The 22,912-nt window shown below is 40.3% G+C and overlaps 2 protein-coding genes across 2 annotated transcripts; both read left to right on the top strand.

Annotated features, from left to right (window-relative positions):
* Positions 1 to 7,883: 7,883 nt before the first annotated feature.
* LOC120858850 (taste receptor type 2 member 42-like) lies at positions 7,884 to 8,822 on the top strand. The gene has a single exon (XM_040235191.1). It carries the CDS (start codon positions 7,884 to 7,886, stop codon positions 8,820 to 8,822), a length of 939 nt encoding a protein of 312 aa, XP_040091125.1.
* Positions 8,823 to 15,418: 6,596 nt separating this feature from the next.
* On the top strand, positions 15,419 to 16,357 carry LOC120858848 (taste receptor type 2 member 42-like). Its single transcript, XM_040235189.1, has one exon. The coding sequence runs from the start codon at positions 15,419 to 15,421 to the stop codon at positions 16,355 to 16,357; it is 939 nt and encodes a 312-aa protein (XP_040091123.1).
* The last annotated feature ends 6,555 nt before the right edge of the window (positions 16,358 to 22,912 follow it).

The following is a 22,912-nucleotide window of genomic DNA, read 5'->3' as shown; positions in this document are numbered from 1 at the left end:
TGAGGGATTCCTGCCCACAGTAGTAGATATAATGGTCACCTGAGTTAAATTCACCCATTCCAGTCCATTTTAGTTCACTGATTCCAAGAATGTCAACGTTCACCCTTGCCATCTCTTGTTTGACCACTTCCAATTTGCCTTGATTCATGGACCTGACATTCCAGGTTCCTATGCAATATTGCTCTTTTACAGCATCAGATCTTGCTTCTATCACCAGTCACATCCACAACGTTATTGTTTTTGCTTTGGCTCCATCTCTTCATTCTTTCTGGAGTTATTTTTCCACTGATCTCCAGTACCATATTGGGCACCTACTGACCTGGGGAGTTCCTCTTTTGGTATCCTATCATTTTGGCTTTTCATACTGTTCATGGGGTTCTCAAGGCAAGAATACTGAAGTGGTTTTCCATTCCCTTCTCCAGTGGACCACATTCTGTCAGACCTCTCCATCATGACCCACACATCTTGGGTGGCACCATGGGCATGGCTTAGTTTCATTGAGTTAGACAAGGCTGTCTGGGGAGGCCTTACAAATAGCTGTGAAAAGAAGAGAAGCGAAAAGCAAAGGAGAAAAGGAAAGATATAAGCATCTGAATGCAGAGTTCCAAAGACTAGCAAGAAGAGATAAGAAAGCCTTCCTCAGTGATCAATGCAAAGAAATAGAGGAAAACAAGAAAATGGGAAGGACTAGAGATCTCTTCAAGAAAATTAGAGATACCAAGGGAATATTTCATGCAAAGCTGGGCCTGATAAGGACAGAAATGGTATGGACCTAACAGAGCAGAGCATTTTAAGAAGAGGTGGCAAGAATACACAGAAGAACTGTACAAAAAAGATCTTCAAAACCCAGATAATCACGATGGTGTGATCACTCACCTAGAGCCAGACATCCTGGAATGTGAAGTCAAGTGGGCCTTAGAAAGCATCACTACAAACAAAGCTAGTGGAGGTGGTGGAATTCTAGTTGAGCTATTTCAAATCCTGAAAGATGATGCTGTGAAAGTGCTGCACTCACTATGCCAGCAAATTTGGAAATTTGCCACAGGAGTGGCCACAGGACTAGAAAAGGTCAGTTTTCATTCCAATCCCAAAGAAAGGCAATGCCAAAGAATGCTCAAATTACCACACAATTGCACTCATCTCACATGATAGTAAATTAAGGCTCAAAATTCTCCAAGCCAGGCTTCAGCAATACGTGAACCGTGAACTCCCAGATGTTCAAGCTGGTTTTAGAAAAGGCAGAGGAACCAGAGATCAAATTGCCAACATCCGCTGGATCATGGAAAAAGCAAGAGAGTTCCAGAAAAACATCTATTTCTGCTTTATTGACTATGCCAAAGCCTTTGACTGTGTGGATCACAAGAAACTGGAAAATTCTGAAAGAGATGGGAATACCAGACCACCTGACCTGCCTCTTGAGAAATCTATATGCAGGTCAGGAAGGAACAGTTAGAACTAGACATGGAAAAACAGACTGGTTCCAAATAGGAAAAGGAGTACGTCAAGGCTGTATATTGTCACCCTGCTTATTTAACTTATATGCAGAGTACATCATGAGAAACGCTGGGCTGGAAGAAGCACAAGCTGGAATCAAGATTGCCGGGAGAAATATCAATAACCTCAGATATGCAGATGACACCACCCTTATGGCAGAAAGTGAAGAAGAACTAAGGAGCCTCTTGATGAAAGTGAAAGAGGAGAGTGAAAAAGTTGTAAAGCTCAACATTCAGAAAACGAAGATCATGGCATCTGGTCCCGTCACTTCACGGGAAATAGATGGGGAAACAGTGGGAACAGTGTCAGAATTTATTTGGGGGGGCTCCAAAATCACTGCAGATGGCGACTACAGCCATGAAATTAAAAGACGCTTCCTCCTTGGAAGAAAAGTTATGACCAACCTAGATAACATATTGAAAAGCAGAGACATCACTTTGCCAACAAAGGTCCGTCTAGTCAAGGCTATGGTTTTTCCAGTGGTCATATATGGATGTGAGAGTTGGACTGTGAGGAAGGCTGAGCACCGAAAAATTGATGCTTTTGAACTTTGGTATTGGAGAAGACTCTTGAGAGTCCCTTGGACTGCAAGGAGATCCAACCAATCCATTTGAAGGAGATCAGCCCTGGGATTTCTTTGGAAGGAATGATGCTTAAGCTGACACTCCAGTACTTTGGCCATCTCATGTGAAGAGTTGACTCATTGGAAAAGACTGTGATGCTGGGAGGGATTGGGGGCAGGAGGAGAAGGGGACGACAGAGGATGAGATGGCTGGATGGCATCACGGACTCGATGGATGTGAGTCTGAGTGAACTCTGGGAGTTGGTGATGGACAGGAAGGCCTGGTGTGCTGCGATTCATGGGGTCGCAAAGAGTTGGACACGACTGAGCAACTGAACTGAACTGAACTGAGCTTTAGTTACTAAATTTCTCTTTGGTAAAGTATCTAAAAAAAATAAGCAAACTTTGCTTGGAATAAGTGAATCTTCAGTGTAAGTGTCTAACTAGGAGTAAGTCCATATTTCTGCAGCCACCTTAGGAAGATGGAATTATAAGGAACAGAGCTCTATTTTTGTCAAAGAAATATACCAAAAGACTAATAAATGACCAGGCCATAGGCTAGAGTAATTACAATTGATGTATAGATATTATAAGCTGTATGCTTGAATGGCAGATGAGATCAAGCTTGGCACCCCTGTGAAAAGAGCCTCTGTGAGTGACTCAGTGGCAAACAAGCCACAATACAAGAAGAGCCACTCCCAATATGTATGTTGCTGGCCCCATGCAATCTGGAGAAGAAAGACTGAATGAAAATAACCTGCTGCTGCTGCTGCTGCTAATTCGCTTCAATCATGTCCAACTCTGTGAGACCCTACGGACAGCAGCCCGTCAGCCTCCTCTGTCCATGGGATGGTCTAGGCAAGAATACTGGACTGTGTTGCCATTTCCTTCTGCAGATAATAACCTACCCTGTGACAAAAAGTGTTGGGGTAAGAGGAAGAGTAACATTGATTTCTCACTAACCACCCTTTTCTCATTCACCAAATAAAGGTTCATTTTAAGAATCTGGGTGTAACCATTTTTATTTCAGTTTGTTCACTCAGGCAACTTGTAGGAGGGGAAAAAATAAACTTTCTATGGATGGAAGAGTGTTATCATTGATCTGTAAGACTAGTGCTGAAGTCAGTTCGTTTTTAGTTGCTTTAGTCATGGCTGACTCTTTTGCAACCCCATGGACTGTAGTCGGCCAGGATCCTCTGTCCATGGGGATTCTCCAGGCAAGAATACTGGAGTGGGTGGCCATGCCCTCCTCCAGGGGATCTTCCCCACCCAGTTATCCAACTAAATATCTGAAGTCCCCTGCACTGCAGGTGGATCGTTCACCACTAGCACCACCTGGGAAGCCCATCTGGTAAGACATAAATCAAGCACATCAGGGCATGTTTTCTTGAACCCTGCTGAGTGTGCAGATCAGATAGAAACACATGACTTCACTGATGTCTGAGAAAGAGGTGTGCAGATTTCCTAATGTCTCATGTCATTTATCTGTTCTCTCTCAATAGATGGCTTCTCCTAGCAAGATCCTGATTAGACCCCATGTCCTCTGAGCCAGGGACATCCTTTGAAGGGGTGCTTGCTTATCACACGGTCATTCTCAATTCTGTCATATAAGACACTGGATATGTTGTCTAGAGTAATCTATGTTCTATTAAGGACCTTAAGACCAATTATTACAAAAACAAATTGATTTGAAAGATTTTTTTGATTTATTTGGGGAACATATGTAGGGGAGCCTTTTTTATCTCCTTGGACACCAATATAAATGCAACCTCAGAAAACTAAAAAAAAAAGAAAAAACACAACTATTCTTGCTTTGAGTTTGAGACACTAATGCTTACCAGTGTGGGAATTTATTAAGTTAGATTGTCTTAGTTTTGTCATGAGGAGGAACCAGGGGATATATTTGCTCTTTCAGGATTTTGGGAAGAAAAGAAACCTAATAGCAAAACCTAATTTTGTAACCTCAATTACAAAAATGAAAAGAATTCTAAGTGAAACAAAAATGTACCAGGAAATGAGAGATGTTCACAGACAGCAGGGATTGTGTGCTTATGCCCCGTGCTCAGTTGTGTCTGACTCTTTGCGACACTATGGGCTGTAGCCCTCCAGGTTCCTCTGTCCAAGGAATTTCTCAGACAAGAATACTGGAGAGAGTTGCCATTTCCTTCTCTAGGGGATCTTCCCATTCAGGGATTGAACCTGCATCTCCTGATTCTTCTGCATTGGCAGGTTGATTCTTTACCACTGTGGCACTGTGGCACCTTGGAAGCCCCATAGCAGTGATTAAGCTGAGGAAATATCCTTCAGGTATGAATGATTAAATCTTTGTCCCTTCAAGCTGTGGCCCTGGTCCCAGTTGACTGCTTCTTAGCTTAGAACACTGAAGGCAAAGAAACATTGAAGATCCCTTTTACCTGAAAAACACAAAGGCTAGTGCTTTCATTTAGTGACTAGAAAAGAAGTTGTTGTTAAGGTCAATGTGTGGAATCTCTAAGTTGTGATTCAAAAAGAATAGGAGGCTATTTCTTTGCTTGCAAATAAATGGGACATCTTTCTATTGACAGGATGATAGAGCATCACAACTAGGGGAGCATTTGTTGCTGACTTCTCTGAGACTATTCAGTTCAGTCGCTCAGGCATGTCCAACCCTTTGTGACTGTCCGACTCTTTGTTCTCTCTTGAGCTGGCCCACTGTTCCAACAGCGTCTCCCACTCTAATAAACTTTATTCTCCTCTAATTCTGCCTTATGTCTAAAACTATTGGGAAATCTAAATATGTGGGCTCAGGGAAGGGAAATGTAACTGAGCAGGCCCCCACGGGACCTTCCCAACAGGCCTTCCTCCATATCCTCTGCTTTAGCTTCTCTCAATGTGTTTTCTCACTCTTTCTTGGAGGAAATGTGAATCTTCCTACTGACAATTATAAAATAAATGTTTGCAAATTTTCTGACTTCAATTATAGTCATTATGGTTAAGTTTAGACTGATTAATTTGGATTATTATAGCATATACATAAATTTAATGAATCATTATCTACCTAAAATTTTTGTAACAATATGCTTTTCATTTAAACATGCAATAGCACTTTCTTTTGCATGTATAAATCAATCATTGTAAGAATAAAGGATATAAAGGCAGTTCCCCAGGAAATGAGATAGTTCTGCAGTTACGTAGATTTTTTTAAAACTGTGATTGTTAACTTGGACTTTGAATTTAACTTATAGCATATGGCACTTGTGATTTTAAATTTGTAATTATATCCTTTAGAGTGAGTTTCTCCTTTAGTGTAAAGTGTATAACTACGAACTCAAGTGTTTTTTAATGACTAAGCACCTATTGGCTGATTTGCTGTCTGTTTTTTTTTGTCACTGCTAAGCCACACCTATCAGTGAAGTCTGCTTCTCAGGTAGCCTTCTATACCAGGTCAGAGCATTTCTGAAAACATCAGTGATCTCTAGGCCTTCTTGCTCCCCTGCCACAAAATCTAGAGTTTTCTATCCATTTTCAACTCTTTGGGCTTAAAGTAGTTCTCTTTCAAAGACTCCCACATCTTGGTTGCCAGATGTGTACAATGATCTTAATGATTCGGTATGACTTCTGATTTGAACCAGAAGACTAGAGAGCAGTGTTGGTTATTTCAGGTGAGTACAGAAATCTCTCATGAGTTCATATGTTACAAAACTGTCTCTAGCTTTAAAGGGTTTCCATCTTTTCTTGCTCTAATATTAGTTTTACCACCAAGTCTTAATGCATTTTCTCTTTTTCCCTGTTCTCAATGAGATAACCAACCGAGTTAGCACTCATTCACTTGACAAATGGTTATTGAGGGCCTTCTATTTGCCAGGCCCTCTTTATTCTAGGAACTGGCAAGAGACAGAACATAGTTCCTTTCCTTGTGGAGTGTAGGTGACTGCCAAGGTGGCTAAGGTCATATAATATAAGTGCCTGACAATAACCTTTTGATTGCCAAGGCATCCATCTCTGGCACCTCTGTCTTTTACTTTTATTGCCTGGGCTATGTGATTTGTGAGATCTTAGTTCTCTAACCAGGAATTGAAACCAATCCCTCAGCGGTGAAACTGTTGGACCACCAAGGAGGTCCTAAAGGCCTCCGTCTTGATAGGACATATTGCCAGCTGTCTACAACTACTAACAAACACCTAGATAAGAGGCCAGGTTGCCCCCAACCCATGAAGTTACCCCTTTAGAAAATGCCAGGTTAACTAGATAACTGACCGTTCACTCAAGTGACTCCATTCCTCCCCTCAAGAGCCCTAATTCCCTCTCTTACCTTTTAATTTCACCCTTAAAGAGTAAACTTGTGAAACCCTAAGCACCCTACCCTCAACCCTTAAAAGGCAGAGTCCCAGGTGCTTTCCCCCTCTCTCCACATGACTTCACTGTATGGCCCTGGATATGTCGTGTACCCTCTGGATCTGTGAGTAATAAACTTTGCTTTTTTCCTGATGGTTGCTACTGAGGTGGGTCTTGCAATCATAATAAAAACCAAAACAGCCAGTCCAGAGACAACACTGGCTGGTGGGGAAATGTCTGTGAGGACTCCCACAGGTAGTTTCAGCCCAGCTGAGTGCCTTAGCATCACACAGAGAGGCTGAGATGGACATGAAGTAGGTTGTTTGTCAACCGCAGTCACAGTTGGCTCAATGGGCTCGGGGTTCTGTGACGAACTAGAGGGATGAGGTGGGGGTGGGTGGTGGGAGGGAGGCTCCAGTTTACAGTCAAGGATGTAAACCATTGTATTATAGTTAGTTGTTTGTTGAAGTGAAAATACAGTTTACTTATAAATCAATTTTTTATGAGATGAAGAATTTTAGCAAAAGCAGAATTAATGAAAAGGAGAACCTATCTCCTACTCATCCATCACCTGCTTTTTTGGGCTTTTTTCTTAGTATTTTTCCCTCTAAGTTGATGGTAGCTAATTCAGAATCAAATAGGCAGTAGCTACTTGGAAACAAAGTTCAAAAATTCAAAGCAGGAGCTCAGAAAGAGGTATGATTTTGGTACCTTTGCACATTATCTGGAAGATCACTTCCATTTTAATCTATTTCCTCAAGAAATCTTAAAAGGCTTCAAACCCTAAGCCAGTTGTCTTTGTCCTTGGAAACGAGAATTAACTATCAACTATAGATTTTGAAACACCATCCTCGGTGTTCCAACTGCATTTTGGCCAAGTTTTTGTCATATACAACAGTAATAGTTTATTAAAAGTTATTTCTTCCATAACTGTGAGATCCTATATATTGCTTCTCTTTATTATGTTTCTTTCATCTGTAACTGTTTCTGAAATGTTATGGAGATTATTAAATGAAATCGATGACCAATGCTTCTATTTCAGAAGTTTTTTTCTAAGACTACTATTAAAATTGAGAAACATGAATCCAAATGGCATCGAGTTTCTGTTGAGAAAGGAAGTATAAATGAGTGTAAAGAAATCTGTCTCACATTTGCATGTTTGCATACCTGACTTTCCTTTTCCAGATGTCTCCACAAGTGGAAAATTACTGCCAGCACCAATGATGAGTGGGCACATTCACTGCTTAATCTGGAAATCAGTAGCCGATTGAAAGCAAAATTCAAGTTTTCCATTTAGAGCTATGGGAGTGGATCTCCTTGCATAAATTTCAGAACTACAGCTGGAATAAAAGAGAAAGATCTTTATGAAGATATGTGAGATGGTATCTGAGTTTCATTAAGCATTTTTGAAAAGGATCAAACTGGATATCATTCTACAACACTTGGACAGCAACAAAAGCAAGAAAAAAATCAGTGAAAAATAGTATTAGCTTTCTGGGTTCTTTCTACAGAAATGCCATCTGGAATTGAAAATACTTTTCTAGTAGCAACAATAGGAGGATTTGTGATTGGAATGTTGGGGAATGGGTTCATTGTACTAGTTAACTGCATTGACCTGGTGAAGAGACAAAAGCTCTCATCAGCTGACTGCATCCTCACAGGCCTGGCTATCTCCAGAATCAGTCAACTTTGGGCAATACTATGTGACTCATTTTTATTGGTACTATGGCCACACCTATATGCCATTGATAAACTAACAAAGGTTGTCAGTAGTTTTTGGATACTGTCCAATCACCTAGCTAGCTGGTTTGCCACCTGTCTAAGTGTTTTCTACTTCTTTAAAGTAGCCAACTTCTCCCACCCCTGCTTCACTTGGCTGCGGTGGCGAATTCGTAGTGTGGTACTGGTGCTTCTCTTGGGGTCTTTGTCCTTACTGTTTTTGAATTCTGAATCAATATATATGTTTAGTCATATCTCAGCTAACAGCTACAAAATATATGCAAGAAACTCAACGTGGTCCTCAAATGTAAGTGAAGCTCATTATCTTCACCAGTTGATTGTTTTTAACTTCATCAACTTAATCCCCTTTCTTCTGTCCCTGACCTCACTGATCCTTTTAGTTCTCTCCTTGATGAGACACATCAGGAATTTGCAGCTCAACCCCAGCTCAAAGGATCTCAGCACAGAGGCCCATAAAAGAGCCATGAAAATGGTGATGTCTTTCCTCTTCCTCTTTGTCATTCATGTTTCTTCCATCCTATTAACAGGTTGGGTTTTCCTTAAACTGCAGGGATGTCTGGCCAAATTGGTGGTTGTCTTAACTTCGACTGTTTTTCCTTCAAGCCACTCGTTTATCTTAATTTTGGGAAATAGCAAGCTGAGACAAAATGCCATAGGACTACTGTGGTATCTTAACTGCCGCCTGAAAAGAGTGAAATCTTTAGCTTCATAGATTTATCCAGAATTTTCTATATTCCAAGAGCATTGAATTAATCATGAGACATTGAAGATGCATTTTAACTGCTGTTTTTCTCACTGGATTCCTTTAGACTCTACTGAGCATCAGAAACTTTCCCTCGAATGGCCTATAAACTAACAATCTACTCACAGAGATGAACCGATATTTTATAAAGCAAGCATCATTGGCATCATAAGACTTTCTGCTAGTGAAAAAAATTTGAGCAATATAAAATATATAGTGTAATATGTATTCATTTTATATATGTTGGAAAATATTTACTATAGTCATATGTAAGGAAAAAACATGAATATTTAGACATGCAAATCCTTTTCAAAGTAGAGCAAGTGAAATCTTTGTATAAAATTAAGCTAAAAATAAATCAAGGGGGATTCCCTGGTGGCTCAGTGGTGGAGAGTCTGCCTTCCATGGAGAAGACACAGGATCAGTTTGTGACTCGAGAAGGTCCCACATGTCGCAGAGTACCTGGGCCCTTGCACACAACTATAGAGTCTGTGCCCTGCCGCCTGGAAGCTGCAACTACTGAACCCATGTGCTGTAACTGCTGAAGACTGTGCACCCTACAGCCTGTGGTCTGCAACAAGAGAAGCCACCACAATGAGAAGCCCACTCTCCACAACTAGAAAAAAGCCTGCACAGCAATGGAGACCAGCAAAGCCCAAAATGAAAAATAAAGAAGTTAAATTATAAAAAAAATAGATAAATCAAGGACTAAAACTGTTGGAAGCACAGAACCTTAAAATGGCTGTTGACTTTGTGAGTTAATTTTTCTCAGGGCAAAATGAGGACAGCAGCCCCGGATTCAGCACCTCAGATAGCTCTGAGAGACTGCTCCAAAGAGGCAGGGAAAAGGTCAGTATAGAGGTGATTTTGGTGAAGGGGGAATATATGCAATCAAGCACATATTTTTGCAGAATATTTCTGCTAGTCACAAAGAGCAGTCGTCACCATGAAGGACTGCAGGGCTTTTTTTGATATAAGGAGATACAAGAACTGAGCTCATAAAGTTGTTTCTTGAAAATATCTATCTGAAGACCCGTTCTGCCAGTTTCCCCTGAGCTCAAAGTGCCTTATTTCTGCTCTCTACCCTGAACTCCTAAGTGAAGTCGCTCAGTCGTGTCCGACTCTTTGCGACCCCATGGACTATATCCTACCAGGCTCCTCTGTCCATGGAATTTTCCAGGCAAGAGTACTGGAATGGGTTGCCATTTCCTTCTCTAGGGGATCTTCCCGACACAAGGATTGAACCCGGGTCTCCCGCACTGCAGGCAGACGCTTTACCCTCTGAGCCACCAGGGAAACCACCAAAGGAGGGTGGAGGAAGTGCCAAAAATCAGCAGCTGCAACAGTAGATGATTTAATCCTTATAGAGGTAAATGGCAAGTGTCATTTTGTAGCTGACATGACCAAAAGAGCTTTAAAACAAAGGAGCAGACTATTATTAGGAATCCAAGCTAGACTAGCCACTATTTTGCACAATAAGAAAAAATTAACTAAACTTATAAAAAGATTTGGAATAATTATTCCCTAAGTTTATAATAATACTTTTATGTCTACTTAATATTTCTCTGTCTCATTTCAGTTCAGTTCAGTCGCTCAGTCGTGTCTGACTCTTTGTGACCCCATGAATCAAAGCACGTCAGGCCTCCCTGTCCATCACCAACTCCCAGAGTTTACCCAAACCTATGTCCATCGAGTCAGTGATTCCATCCAGCCATCTCATCCTCTGTTGTCCCCTTCTCCTGCCTCCAATCCTTTCCAGCATCAGGGTCTTTTGCAATGAGTCAACTCTTCGCATGAGGTGGCTAAAGTATTGGAGTTTCAGCTTCAACGTCATTCCTTCCAATGAACACCCAGGACTGATCTCCTTTACGATGGACTGGTTGGATCTTCTTGCAGTCCAAGGGACTCTCAAGAGTCTTCTCCAACACCACTGTTCAAAAGCATCAATTCTTTGGCACTCAGCTTTCTTCACCATCCAACTCTCACATGACTACTGGAAAAATTATATTGATCAAAATCACACTTTGATATCAAAGGTGTGTGTGTGTGGTGTGTGTTTGTGTGTGTGTGAGAATTGTATGAAAACTAATGTCCTTTGTCAGAGAGAACAAAAACAATTCACCAGGGACAAAAACAGAAAGGAAAGTTTACAAGAGAATATCACTTATTTGTAGAATTTTCGGACATGTTTATGTGTGTGTGTGTGTGTGTGTGTGTGTGTTTACCTGTTTATGTTTAGTGCTGAGTTGATGCTTATAATAATTAAAATAAAACAGAGCAGGGCTTCCCTAGTGGCTCAGCTGGTAAAGAATCTTCCAGCAAGTTGGGAGACCTGGGTTTGATCCCTGGGTTGGGAAGATCCCTTGGAGAAGAGAAGGGCTACCCACTCCAGTATTCTGGCCTGGAGAATTCCAGGGACTGTATAGTCCACAGGGTTGCAAAGAGTCAGACAGAACTGAGTGACTTTCACTTCATTTCACTTCACAAAAGCAGCTGAAAATATACATCTTAAGGCCAGTCAGTTCAGTTCAGTCATTCAGTCATGTTCAACTCTTTGCAACTCCATGGACTGAAGCACACCAGGGTTCCCTGTCCATCCCCAACTTCTGGAGCTTACTCAAACTCGTGTCCATCGAGTCAGTGATGCCATCCAACCATTTCATCCTCTGTCGATCCCTTCTCCTCCTGCCTTCAAACTTTCCCAGCAACAGATCTTTTCCAATGAATCAGTCAGAAGTGACCTGACAGTCATCAGGTGGCCAGACTATTGGAGCTTCAGCTTCAACATCAGTCCTTCCAATGAATATTCAGGGTTGATTTCCTTTAGGATGGACTGGATTGATCTCCTTGCTGTACAAGGGACTCTCAAGAGTCTTCTCTGGCAACACAATCCAAAAGCATCAATTTTTTGGCACTCAGCTTTGTTTATACTTCAACTCTCACATCCACATGACTACTGCAAAAACCATAGCTTTGACTAGACAAACCATTGTCAGCAAAGAAATATCTCTGTCTTTCAATATGCTGTCTATGTTGGTCATAGCTATTCTTTCAAGGAGGAAGTGTGTTAATTTCATGGCTGCAGTCACCATGTACAGTGATTTTGGAGCCCCTCAAAATAAAGTCTCTCACTGCATCCATTGTTTCCCTATCTATTTGCCAGGAAGTGATGGGACCGGATGCCATAATCTGTTTTCTGAATGTTGACTTTTAAGCCAAGTTTTTTACTCTTTTCTTTCACTTTTATCAAGAGGCTCTGTAGTTCTTCTTCACTTTCTGCCATAAAGATGGTTTCATCTGCATATCTGAAGTTATTGATATTTCTTCCAGCAATCTTGATTCCAGCTTGTGCTTCCTCCAGCCCTGCATTTTGCATGATGCATTCAGCACAGAAGTTAAATAACCAGGGTGGCAATATACAGCCTTTACGTACTCCTTTCCCAATTTGGAACCAGTCTGCTGTTCCATGTCTGGTTCTAACTGTTGCTTCTTGACCTGTATACAGATTTCTCAGGAAGCAGGTAAGGTGCCCAGTATATCTTTTTTTCCACAATTTGTTGTGATCCACACAGTCAAAGGCTTTGGCATAGTCAGTAAAGCAGAAGTAGATGTTTTACTGGAATTCTTTTTTTTTTTTTTAAATCCAACAGATGTTGGCAATTTGATCTCTGGTTCCCCTGCCTTTTCTAAATCCAACTTGAACATCTGGAAGTTCATGGTTCACGTACTGTTGAAACATGGCTTGGAGAACTTTGAGGATTACATTGGTAGTGTGTGAGGTGAATGCCACTGTGTGGTAATTTGAACATTCTTTGCTATTGCCTTTCTTTGGGATTGGAATGAAAACTGACCTTTTCCAGTCCTGTGGCCACTGCTGAGTTTTCCAACTTTGCTGGCATATTGAGTGCTGTACTTACAGCATCATCTTCAGGATTTGAAATAGCTCAAGTGGAATTCCATTCCCTCCACTAGCTTTGTTCGTAGTGATGCTTTCTAAGGCCCACTTGACTTTGCATTCCAGGATGTCTGGCTCTAGGTCAGTGATCACACTATCGTGATTATCTGGGTCGTGAAGCTCTTTTTTGTACAGTTCTTCTGTGTATTCTTGCCACCTCTTCTTAATATCTTCTGCTTCTGTTAGGTTCATACCATTTCTGTCCTTTATTGAGCCCATCGTTGCATGAACTGTTCCCTTGGTATCTCTAATTTTCTTGAAGAGATCTCTAGTCTTTCCTATTCTGTTGTTTTTCTTTATTTCTTTGCATTGATCACTGAAGAAGGCTTTCTTATCTTTCCTGCTATTCTTTGGAACTCTGCATTCAAATGGGTATATCTTTCCTTTTCTGCTTTACCTTTCACTTTACTTCTTATCACACCTATTTGGAAGCCCTCCTTAGACAACCATTTTGACTTTTTGCCTTTCTTTTTCTTGGGGATGGTCTTGATCACTGCCTCTTACACAATGTCACGGACCTCTGGTCATAGTTCTTCAGGCACTCTCTCTATCAGATCTAATGCCTTGAATCTATTTGTCACTTTCACTGTATAATCATAAAGATTTGATTTAGGTTATATCTGAATGGTCTAGTGGTTTTCCCTACTTTCTTCAATTTAAGTCTGAATTTGGCAATAAGGAGTTCATGATCTGAGCCACAGTCAGCTCCCCGTCTTGTTTTTGCTGACAGTATAGAGCTTCTCCATCTTTGGCTGCAAAGAATATAATCAATCTGATTTCAGTGTTGACCATCTGGTGATGTTCATGTGTAGAGTCTTCTCTTGTGTTGTTGGAAGAGTTGTGCAGTTTACGGTCAAGTTTGAAAACTATTGTATTAGTTACCTTTTCTTGAAGTGAAAATACATTTTACTTGTAAATCAATTTATTATGATGAAGAATTTTATCAAAAGCAGAATTAATGAAAAGGAGAACCTATATCCTACTCATCCATCACTTTTTTTTTCTTTTTTCTTAGTATTCTTACCTCTCAGTTGATAATTGCTAATTCAGAATTAAATAGGCACTAGATCACTGGAAACAAAGTTCAAAAATTCACAGTAGGAGCTCAGACAGAGGTATGATTTTGGTACCTTTGCACATTATCTGGAGGATCACTTCCCTTTTAATCTATTTCTTCAAGAAATCTTAAAAAGCTTCAAATCCTAAGCCAGTTGTCTTTGTCCTTAGAAAACAAGAATTAACTATCAACTATAGATTTTGTAACACCATCCTCAGTGTTGCAAGTGATTTTGGTCAAACTTTTGTCATATTCAACAACAATAATTTATTTAAAGTTACTTTTTCCATGACTCTGTGAGGTCCTTGATATTACTTCTCTTTATTATGTTTCTTTCATCTGTCAGTCAGTTCAGATGCTCAGTCGTGTCCAACTCTTTGCAACCCCATGAATTGTAGCATGCCAGGCGTCCCTGTCACCAACTCCCAGAGTTCACCCAAACTCATGTGCATCAAGTTGGTGATGGCATCCAGCCATCTCATCCTATGTTGTCCCTTTCTCCTCCTGCTCCCAATCCCTCCCAGCAGCAGAGTCTTTTCCAATGAGTCAACTCTTTGCATCAGGTGGCCAAAGTATTGGAGTTTCAGCTTTAGCATCAGTCTTTCCAATGAACACCCAGGACTGATCTTTGGAATGGACTGGTTGGATCTCCTTGCAGTCAAAGGGACTCTCAAGAGTCTTCTCCAAAACCACAGTTCAAAAGCATCAATTCTTCGGCACTCACCTTTCTTCATAGTCCAACTCTCACATGCATACATGACCACTGGAAAAACCATAGCCTTGACTGGACGGACCTTTGTTGGCAAAGCAATGTCTCAGCTTTCGAATATGCTATCTAGGTTGGTCATAACTTTCCTTCCAAGGAGTAAGCATTTTTTAATTTCATGGCTGCAATCACCATATGCAGTGATTTTTGGAGCCCCCAAAATAAATTCTGAGACTGTTTCCACTGTTTCCCCATCTATTTGCCATGAAGTGATGGGACCAGATGCCATGATCTTAGTTTTCTGAATGTTGAGCTTTAAGCCAACTTTTAAATGTTATGAACTTCATTAAATGAAATTGAATAATGCCTCTATTTCAGAGGTTATTTTCTGAGAATACTATTAAAATTAAGAAACTTGAATCCAAATGGCATCGAGTTTCTGTTGAGAAAGGAAGTACAAATGAGTGTAAAGAAATCTGTCTCACATTTGCATCTTTGCATACCTGATTTTCCTTTTCCAGATGTCTCCACAAGTGGAAAAATGCTGCCAGCACCAATGATGAGTGGGCACATTCACTGCTTAATCTGGAAATCAGTAGCTGATTGAAAGCAAAATTCAAGTTTTCCATTTAGAGCTATGGGAGTGGATCTCCTTGCATAAATTTCAGAACTACAGCTGGAATAAAAGAGAAAGATCTTTATGAAGATGTGTGAGATGGAATCTGAGTTTCATTAAGCATTTTTGAAAAGGATCAAACTGGTATCACTCTACAACACCTGGACAGCAACAACAACAAGAAGAAAATCAGTGAAAAATAGTATTAGCTTTCTGGATTCTTTCTACAGAAATGCCATCTGGAATTGAAAATACTTTTCTAGTAGCAACAATAGGAGGATTTGTGATTGGAATGTTGGGGAATGGGTTCATTGTACTAGTTAACTGCATTGACCTGGTGAAGAGACAAAAGCTCTCATCAGCTGACTGCATCCTCACAGGCCTGGCTATCTCCAGAATCAGTCAACTTTGGGCAATACTATGTGACTCATTTTTATTGGTACTATGGCCACACCTATACGCCATTGATAAACTAACAAAAGTTTTTAGCATTTTTTGGATACTGTCCAATCACCTAGCTAGCTGGTTTGCCACCTGTCTAAGTGTTTTCTACTTCTTTAAAGTAGCCAACTTCTCCAACCCCTGCTTCACTTGGCTGCGGTGGCGAATTCGTAGTGTGGTACTGGTGCTTCTCTTGGGGTCTTTGTCCTTACTGTTTTTGAACTTTGAATTAATACATGTGTTTAATAGTGTTTGGACTAATGACTACAAAATATATGCAAGAAATTCAACGTGGTCCTCAAATGTAAGTGAAGCTCATTATCTTCACCAGTTGATTGTTTTTAACTTCACCAACTTAATCCCCTTTCTTCTGTCCCTGACTTCACTGTTCCTCTTAGTTCTTTCCTTGATGAGATATATCAGAAATTTGCAGCTCAACCCCAGCTCAAAGGATCTCAGCACAGAGGCCCATAAAAGAGCCATGAAAATGGTGATGTCTTTCCTCTTCCTCTTTGTCATTCATGTTTCTTCCGTCCTATTAACAGGTTGGGTTTTCCTTAAACTGCAGGGATGTCTGGCCAAATTGGTGGTTGTCTTAACTTCAGCTGTTTTTCCTTCAAGCCACTCATTTATCCTAATTTTGGGAAGTAGCAAGCTGAGACAAAATGCCATAGGACTACTGTGGTATCTTAATTGCCACCCCAAAAGAGTGAAATCTTTAGCTTCATAGATTTATCCAGAATTTTCTATATTCCAAGAGCATTGAATTAATCAAGATACAGTAAAGATGCATTTTTAATTTCTGTTTTTCTTACTGGATTCCTTTAAATTCCACTGAGCATCAGAAACTTTCCCTAGAACGGCCTATAAAGTAACAATCTACTCACAGAGGTGAATCGAAATTTTATAAAGCAAGCATCATGGTCATCTTAACAGTTCTGCTAATAAAAACATTGGTGTATGTTTACCACAGTATAAGGACAAATACATGATCATTTGGACATGCCCATCCTTTGCAAGGTAGAGCAGGTTAAATATTTGTATAATATTAAGCTAAAAATAAATCAAAGGGGCTTCCCTCGTGGCTCAGTGGTAGAGAGTCTGCCTGCCAATGCAGGAGTCAGGGGTTCAGTCCCTGACATGGGAAGGTCCCACATGTCATGGAGCAACTGGGTCCTTGCACACAACTATTGAGCCTGTGCCCCGGAGCCTGGGAGCCGCAACTACTGAACCCATGTGCTGCAACTGCTGAAGCCTGTGCACCCTAGAGCCCGTGTTCTGCAATAAGGGAAGCCACCACAATGAGAGGACCACTCTCTGCATCTAGAGCAAAGCCTGGACAACAATGGAGACCAAGAAAGCCCCAGATGAAAAATAAAGAAGTTAAATTATAAAGAACAGATAAATGAAGGGCTAAAAATGTTGAAAGCACAGAACCTGAAAATGGCTGTCGACTTAAAAAAAATGCACAGTGTGAATTTTGCAAGTTAGGTTTTTCTTAGGGCAAAATGAGGACAGCACCTCAGGTAGCTCTGAGAGACTGCTCCAAAGAGGCAGGGGAGAAGGTCAGTATAGAGGTGATTTTGGTAAAGGGAGCACATATGCAATCAAGCAGGGTTTTTTTTGCAGAATGTTTCTGCTAGTCACAAAGAGCAGTTGTCACCATGAAGGACGTTAGTGTTTTTTAAATATGAGGAGATACAACAACTAGGCTCTCGTAAAGTTGTCTCCTGAAAATATCTAACTATCTGAAGACCTGTTCTGCTAGTTTTTCCCTGAGCTCAGAGTACTTTATTTCTGTTCTCCACCCTGAACTCCAAAAGGAGTCTCGAAAATCAGCAGCTGCAACAGTAGATGATTTAATCCTTATGGAGATAGATGGCAAGTGTCACTTTGTGGCTGACTTGGCCAACATAGCTTTTAGAAAAAGGAGCAGACTATTACTAGGAATCCAAGCTAGACTAGCCAGTACTTTATAGAATAAGAAAATTAACTGAACCTATAAAAAGAGATTGTATAATTATCCTGTGTATAATAATCCTTTTATGTCTACTTAATATTTTTCTGTCTACTTTACATGGATCAAAATCAAACTTTGATAGCAAATTTGTGTGTGAGGTGTGTGTGTGTGTGTGTGTGTATGTGTGTGTGTGTGTGTGTGTGTGTAAGAATTGTATGAACAATAATGTCCCTTGTCAAAGAGAACAAAAACAATTCACCAGGGGTAAAAACAGAAAAGGAAATTTACAAGAGAATGTCACCTATTTGTAGAATTTTTGGACATGTTTATGGGTGTGTGTGTGTGTGCGCACGTGTGTGTATGTGTAGTGCTGAGTTGATGTTTATAATGAATAAAATAAAATAAAAGCAGCTGAAAATGTATATGCATCTTAAGACCAGCAGGTGGCAAATTTGTGCTTGCTAATGACATTGGTGGTGGTGCTCAGTTGCTCAGTGGTATCTGACTCTTTGTGGCTCTATGGACTATAACCCATCAGTTTCCTCTGTCCATGGAATTTTTCAGGCAAGCATATTGGACTGGGCTGCCATTTCCTACTCCATAGAGTCTTCCTGACTCAAGGATTGAACCCAAGTCTCCTGCATCTGCTGCACTGGCTGGCAGATCCTTTACCACTGGGCCACCTGGGAAGCTCCCCCGCCTCCAAAAAAAAAAAAAAAAAAAAAACAAAAAAAATGAAGAAATCTTTGCTAGAATTGCCATAATTTTTCAATGGTAGAAGCGAAAAAACAAACACTCCCCCAGAAACTAGAAAATGTTGAAAATATTTATGAAATATATGAAAATATGTGGTTAAAAGTTGATTTTGATGGAGCAGTAGGTCAGGTCTGATACTAGGAAGAGTGTAAGAACCATAATGGCTTTGTTAAGCATACCCTTACTCCAGGGAACTGAGCTATGGTGTGCTCTGATGTTACGGATGATGAGGAGATGATGATACATGTGTATGCAGGTCTATAAAGATTTAGATTTCTAAGTGGTATTCATTATGTTGGACACTATTTAAGAATTTTCCTGGGTGGGTGAAGTAGATGAAGATGGTCAAAACGTACAAACTTCCAGTTAGTTGTAAGATAAATAAGTGGTAGCAAAGTAATGTATAAAATGATGACTATAATTAACACTGTTGTATGGTAAATTTGAAAGTTGCTTAGAGAGTAGATTACAAAAGTTCTCATCACAGAAGAAAATATATCTTTTTTCTTTTTTGTATTCTTACTAGATGATGGATGTTAACTAAACTTATTGTGGTAATCATTTTGCAATATATGTAAGTTAGATTGTTATGTGTATACCTTAAACTTACCGAGTGCTGTGTCAAGTATATTTCAATAAAAGTGAAAGAAAACTTGAATTTCCTAATGATCGTCATTGGAATTACCTTGTTTTAGGAAAAGTGAAATTCTAATTATACTGGTTATATTTAAGTTGAATATGGAGGATAATTTGATTTAGAATCCCTTTCAGTAAAAACACTAAAAATTCCTTTGTATTTATGAGAAGCACAGTTTTAGTTTTTTAGATTTGCATTTTAGTGTTACTAAACTTTTCTTTAATGACTAAGATTAAAAAATAGATTCAAGCAACTATGCATAGCCCTTGATGATTATGAGGTGATTTAGCAGCAAATGTCTCATTAAGATTAAATCCTTCCTTCTCATGTACTAATCTTGGAGAGATAAGCTGTAAGAAGTAAGTAAGTAAGTAAAGTCACTCAGTCATGTCCGACTCTTTGTGACCCCGTGGACTGCAGCCCACCAGGCTCCTCAGTCCATGGGATTCTCCAGGCAAGAATACTGGAGTGGGTTGCCATTTCCTTCTCCAGGGGATCTTCCCAACCCAGGGATCAAACCCTGGTCTCCTGCATTGGAGGCAGACGCTTTAACCTCTGAGCCACCAGGGAAGCCCTAAGCTGTAAGAAGTAGGAGCCTATTTCAAATAACAGGTGCACAGAAAAATGACTATAAAAGATAGAGCCTGGAGAATAGGTCAGACAGTGGTTACCAATGTATTTTGTGTCTTTTCCTTATTAAACTGGCATTTAGAGATTAAACTCTGTGCCTCTCAGTGTAGAGAAACAACAAATGGATATCAAGGTCGGGGGAGCAGGGTGGGATGAACTGGAAGATTAGGATTAACATATACACACTACTATATATAAAATGGACTTCCCTGATGATTCAGATGGTAAAAGAATCCACCTACAATGCAGGAGACCTGGGTTCCATCCCTGGGTTGGAAAGATCCTCTGGAGAAGGGAATGGCAACCCACTCCAGTATTCTTGTTTGAAGAATTTCAAGGACAGAAGAGCCTGGTGGGCTACAGTCCATGCGGTCGCAAACAGTCAGACATGACTGAGAGACTAGTACACACACACTTATAAAACAGATAACAAGAACCTATGCGATATCAAAGGGAATTCTAGTAAATGCTCTGTGGCAACCTATATATCAATGAAGGAAAGGACATCTAAAAAGGAGAAGGAAGTTTTAAAAAGAGGGAATTATATCACTTTGTTGTGCAGCAGATAACACAATGCTGTAAACCAATTATAATCCAAAAAATTAAAAACAAAACATAACTCTGTGTCTCTCATTTCCATAGCACAGCCTGTGTTAGAGACCCCAGCCTTGACCCAAGAAAAGCTACTAGTATCACATTCATAGCTGGTCTCATGCAATCTGGAGTGTGCTTGATTCTATACTGGAACCAAATTATTGGGAAAATAAAATGATTGTCAATGTTTGCCTGCTGATCACTTCCCTCCAAAATAAACTTTTTATAGTCTTGGTGTAGAGATTTTTTTTTTTTCAGTTTGCCCACACCTAAGATCAGGAGTGTTGCAAATAAGCTGTTTCTGATGTCAAGTGAAAGTGAAAGTCACTCAGTGGTGTCCAGACTCTTTGCAACCCTATGAACTATACAGTCCAGGAATTCTCCAGGCCAGAATACTGAAGTGGGTAGCTGTTCCCTTCTCCAGTGGATCTTCCCAACCCAGGGATCAAACCCAGGTCTCCCACACTGCAGGTGGATTTTTTACCAGCTGAGCCACCAGGAAAGCCCAAGAATACTGGAGTGGGTAGCCGATGCCTTCTCCAGAGGATCTCCCCGACCCAGGAATTGAACAGGGGTCTCCTGCATTGCAGGCATATTCTTTATCAGCTGAGTTACCAGGAAAGCCCCCAATGTCAAAAGAGGCTAGAACTTAAACTGTAAAGATATTTTAGTGTTCAAGCCATGCTGTCTTGAACTTTACTGAGAGATCCCAGCAGAAATCTGCACAGATTAACACAGAATGTGACAATGCTGAATCTCTGATTGTTCAGGTATTTTGTCTGCTGCTGTTGGTTAAACCTCAGGTCCTCTGAGCCAGAGACTTTCAATACTTTCAAATTGAAATACAGAAACCAGAGGGACACCTGAAAAATCCATTCTTCCACAGTTCACCCACTTTGACCTTCGTTAGTGCTGTGTATAGAGATCTGTGCTTTGGGCTGGATTGCCTATAACAAACCTTCATTTATAAAAAGGATCAGGTGGTTGGTTTGGTCAATTTAGACAATATACATTTTTTGGAGGGAAAAAAGCACAGGTGACAGATGGGTTGTTTTCAGTTTGGGAGGGATACCAACACAGATACTAGATACACAGGTCTTCTGTTTCAGAAGACTAAGGCACTATCTTAATTTGTATATTAGTACCTCTATTTCTTAGTCCCATGTTTAAATGAGTTCTGAAATATCTTCTTTTCCTTCTATACAGATTTGGCCTAACCTCTAAATTTTAAGGCTTCTATTAATTGTATTCCTCTTTGACTGAGGTTTGAGATTTTTTTTCTTATCAGTTAAAAAGCTAAAATAGACTTTTATAAAACAGCTTTTTAAAAAAAAAACATCTTTGTTGTTTCTTTATCTGCTGGACACAATCTATACTACCGTGCCAATGATTTCAGAGTCAGACGTTCTAAGTATAGTATAGCATTTCCTTAGTGGTTTTTGCTTTTTGGTGGTGTGATGATTTATTTTTCCTCATTTTGATTTGCATGAAAAAGTATACCCACTCTCCCTCACTCAGTGTATGAAAGGCCTCTATTCCTCCTTATTGTTCATTGATGGCACTTCACCCACCTTGCTGTGAATAAACCCACTTGGTGCTTGAAAGCCATTAAGGATGACCAGGAATTTCTAATGCTCACTGTAGATCCCTAATTAGGACAGACACTGGCAGGAGCGCCCTCTGAAGTACTTTGCTAAGAATTCCATTGTTTCATCATTAGTTGTAGGCACTCAGGAATGTCCTTTGGCCTTTCAGCTCCTCTAAGAGGAATGCTGAGATCCGTATCAGTGAGAAGCAGAAGTGGGGAGGAGTTGGCTTCAGCTGCGAAAAGATTCATGACATGACCTGGTAGAAACCCTTCTGGGAAACATCGAGGGCTCTTGTTGAAATTTCCAGGTAGTTCCTACACTCAGGGTAATTCAAAAAGTAGACTTGATGTGACTCAATCCAGGCCAAGTGTTGAAAATTCTAACAGTTCTTGCAGGGGTTCTTTTCTTGGTCCAGTTGTTTGGAACATTTCAAATCTACTCCTCAGACTACCTTCGAGGCATTAGGACTTCCCTCTCCTTCTTTTGTCCCTATACTCATAAGCTTTCTATTCTGCCACCCCTGTATGTCTCCATGTGTAAGTCCTATTTTTTTTCTTGACTCTATCAACTACTACTGATGCACCAGGAAAAGTCCCCATTAAAATAGGACTGCAGAAATTTTAACAGGAAATTGTTAGGTCTCCTTAGGACACTGATGATTCAGCTTCAAAATTTATGTTTGTAACTGATCTCTACTACATCATGGGAAGGAAAGTGTTTTCTTTCCATCCTAGGGTAAATATCCTTTCCTCTGTCTCTTCCATTATCTTCACCCCTTTTCTCCACAAATAGGTCAAATGGCTTTAGGCATCAGAGTATAAAACACTTGAATTTATATATCAAATAATGTTAAAAAGTCAAAGTGTTAGTCCTTCAGTCATGCCTGACTCTTTGTGACCCCATGGACTGTAGCCCATCAGGCTCCTCTCTCCATGGGATTTCCCAGGCAAGAATACTAGAGTGGGTTGCCATTTCCTTCTCTAGGGGATTTTCCTGACCCAGGGATCAAACCCCGGTCTCCCACACTGCAGGCATATTCTTTACCATCTGAGCCAACCAAATATTGTTAGTGAAGGTTGCTCAGTCATGTCCAACTCTTTATGACCCCATGAACTACAC

This window comes from Oryx dammah, unplaced genomic scaffold (assembly GCF_014754425.2).
Source record: "Oryx dammah isolate SB20612 unplaced genomic scaffold, SCBI_Odam_1.1 HiC_scaffold_29, whole genome shotgun sequence".
NCBI classification, from domain to species: domain Eukaryota; kingdom Metazoa; phylum Chordata; class Mammalia; order Artiodactyla; family Bovidae; genus Oryx; species Oryx dammah.
Note: the sequence above shows the minus strand (reverse complement) of the source record. Positions and strands in the feature narration are given on the sequence as shown.

Coding starts and splice junctions, on each gene's coding strand:
- LOC120858850 (XM_040235191.1), top strand. CDS start 7,884: ATGCCATCTGGAATTGAAAATACTTTTCTAGTAGCAACAATAGGAGGA.
- LOC120858848 (XM_040235189.1), top strand. CDS start 15,419: ATGCCATCTGGAATTGAAAATACTTTTCTAGTAGCAACAATAGGAGGA.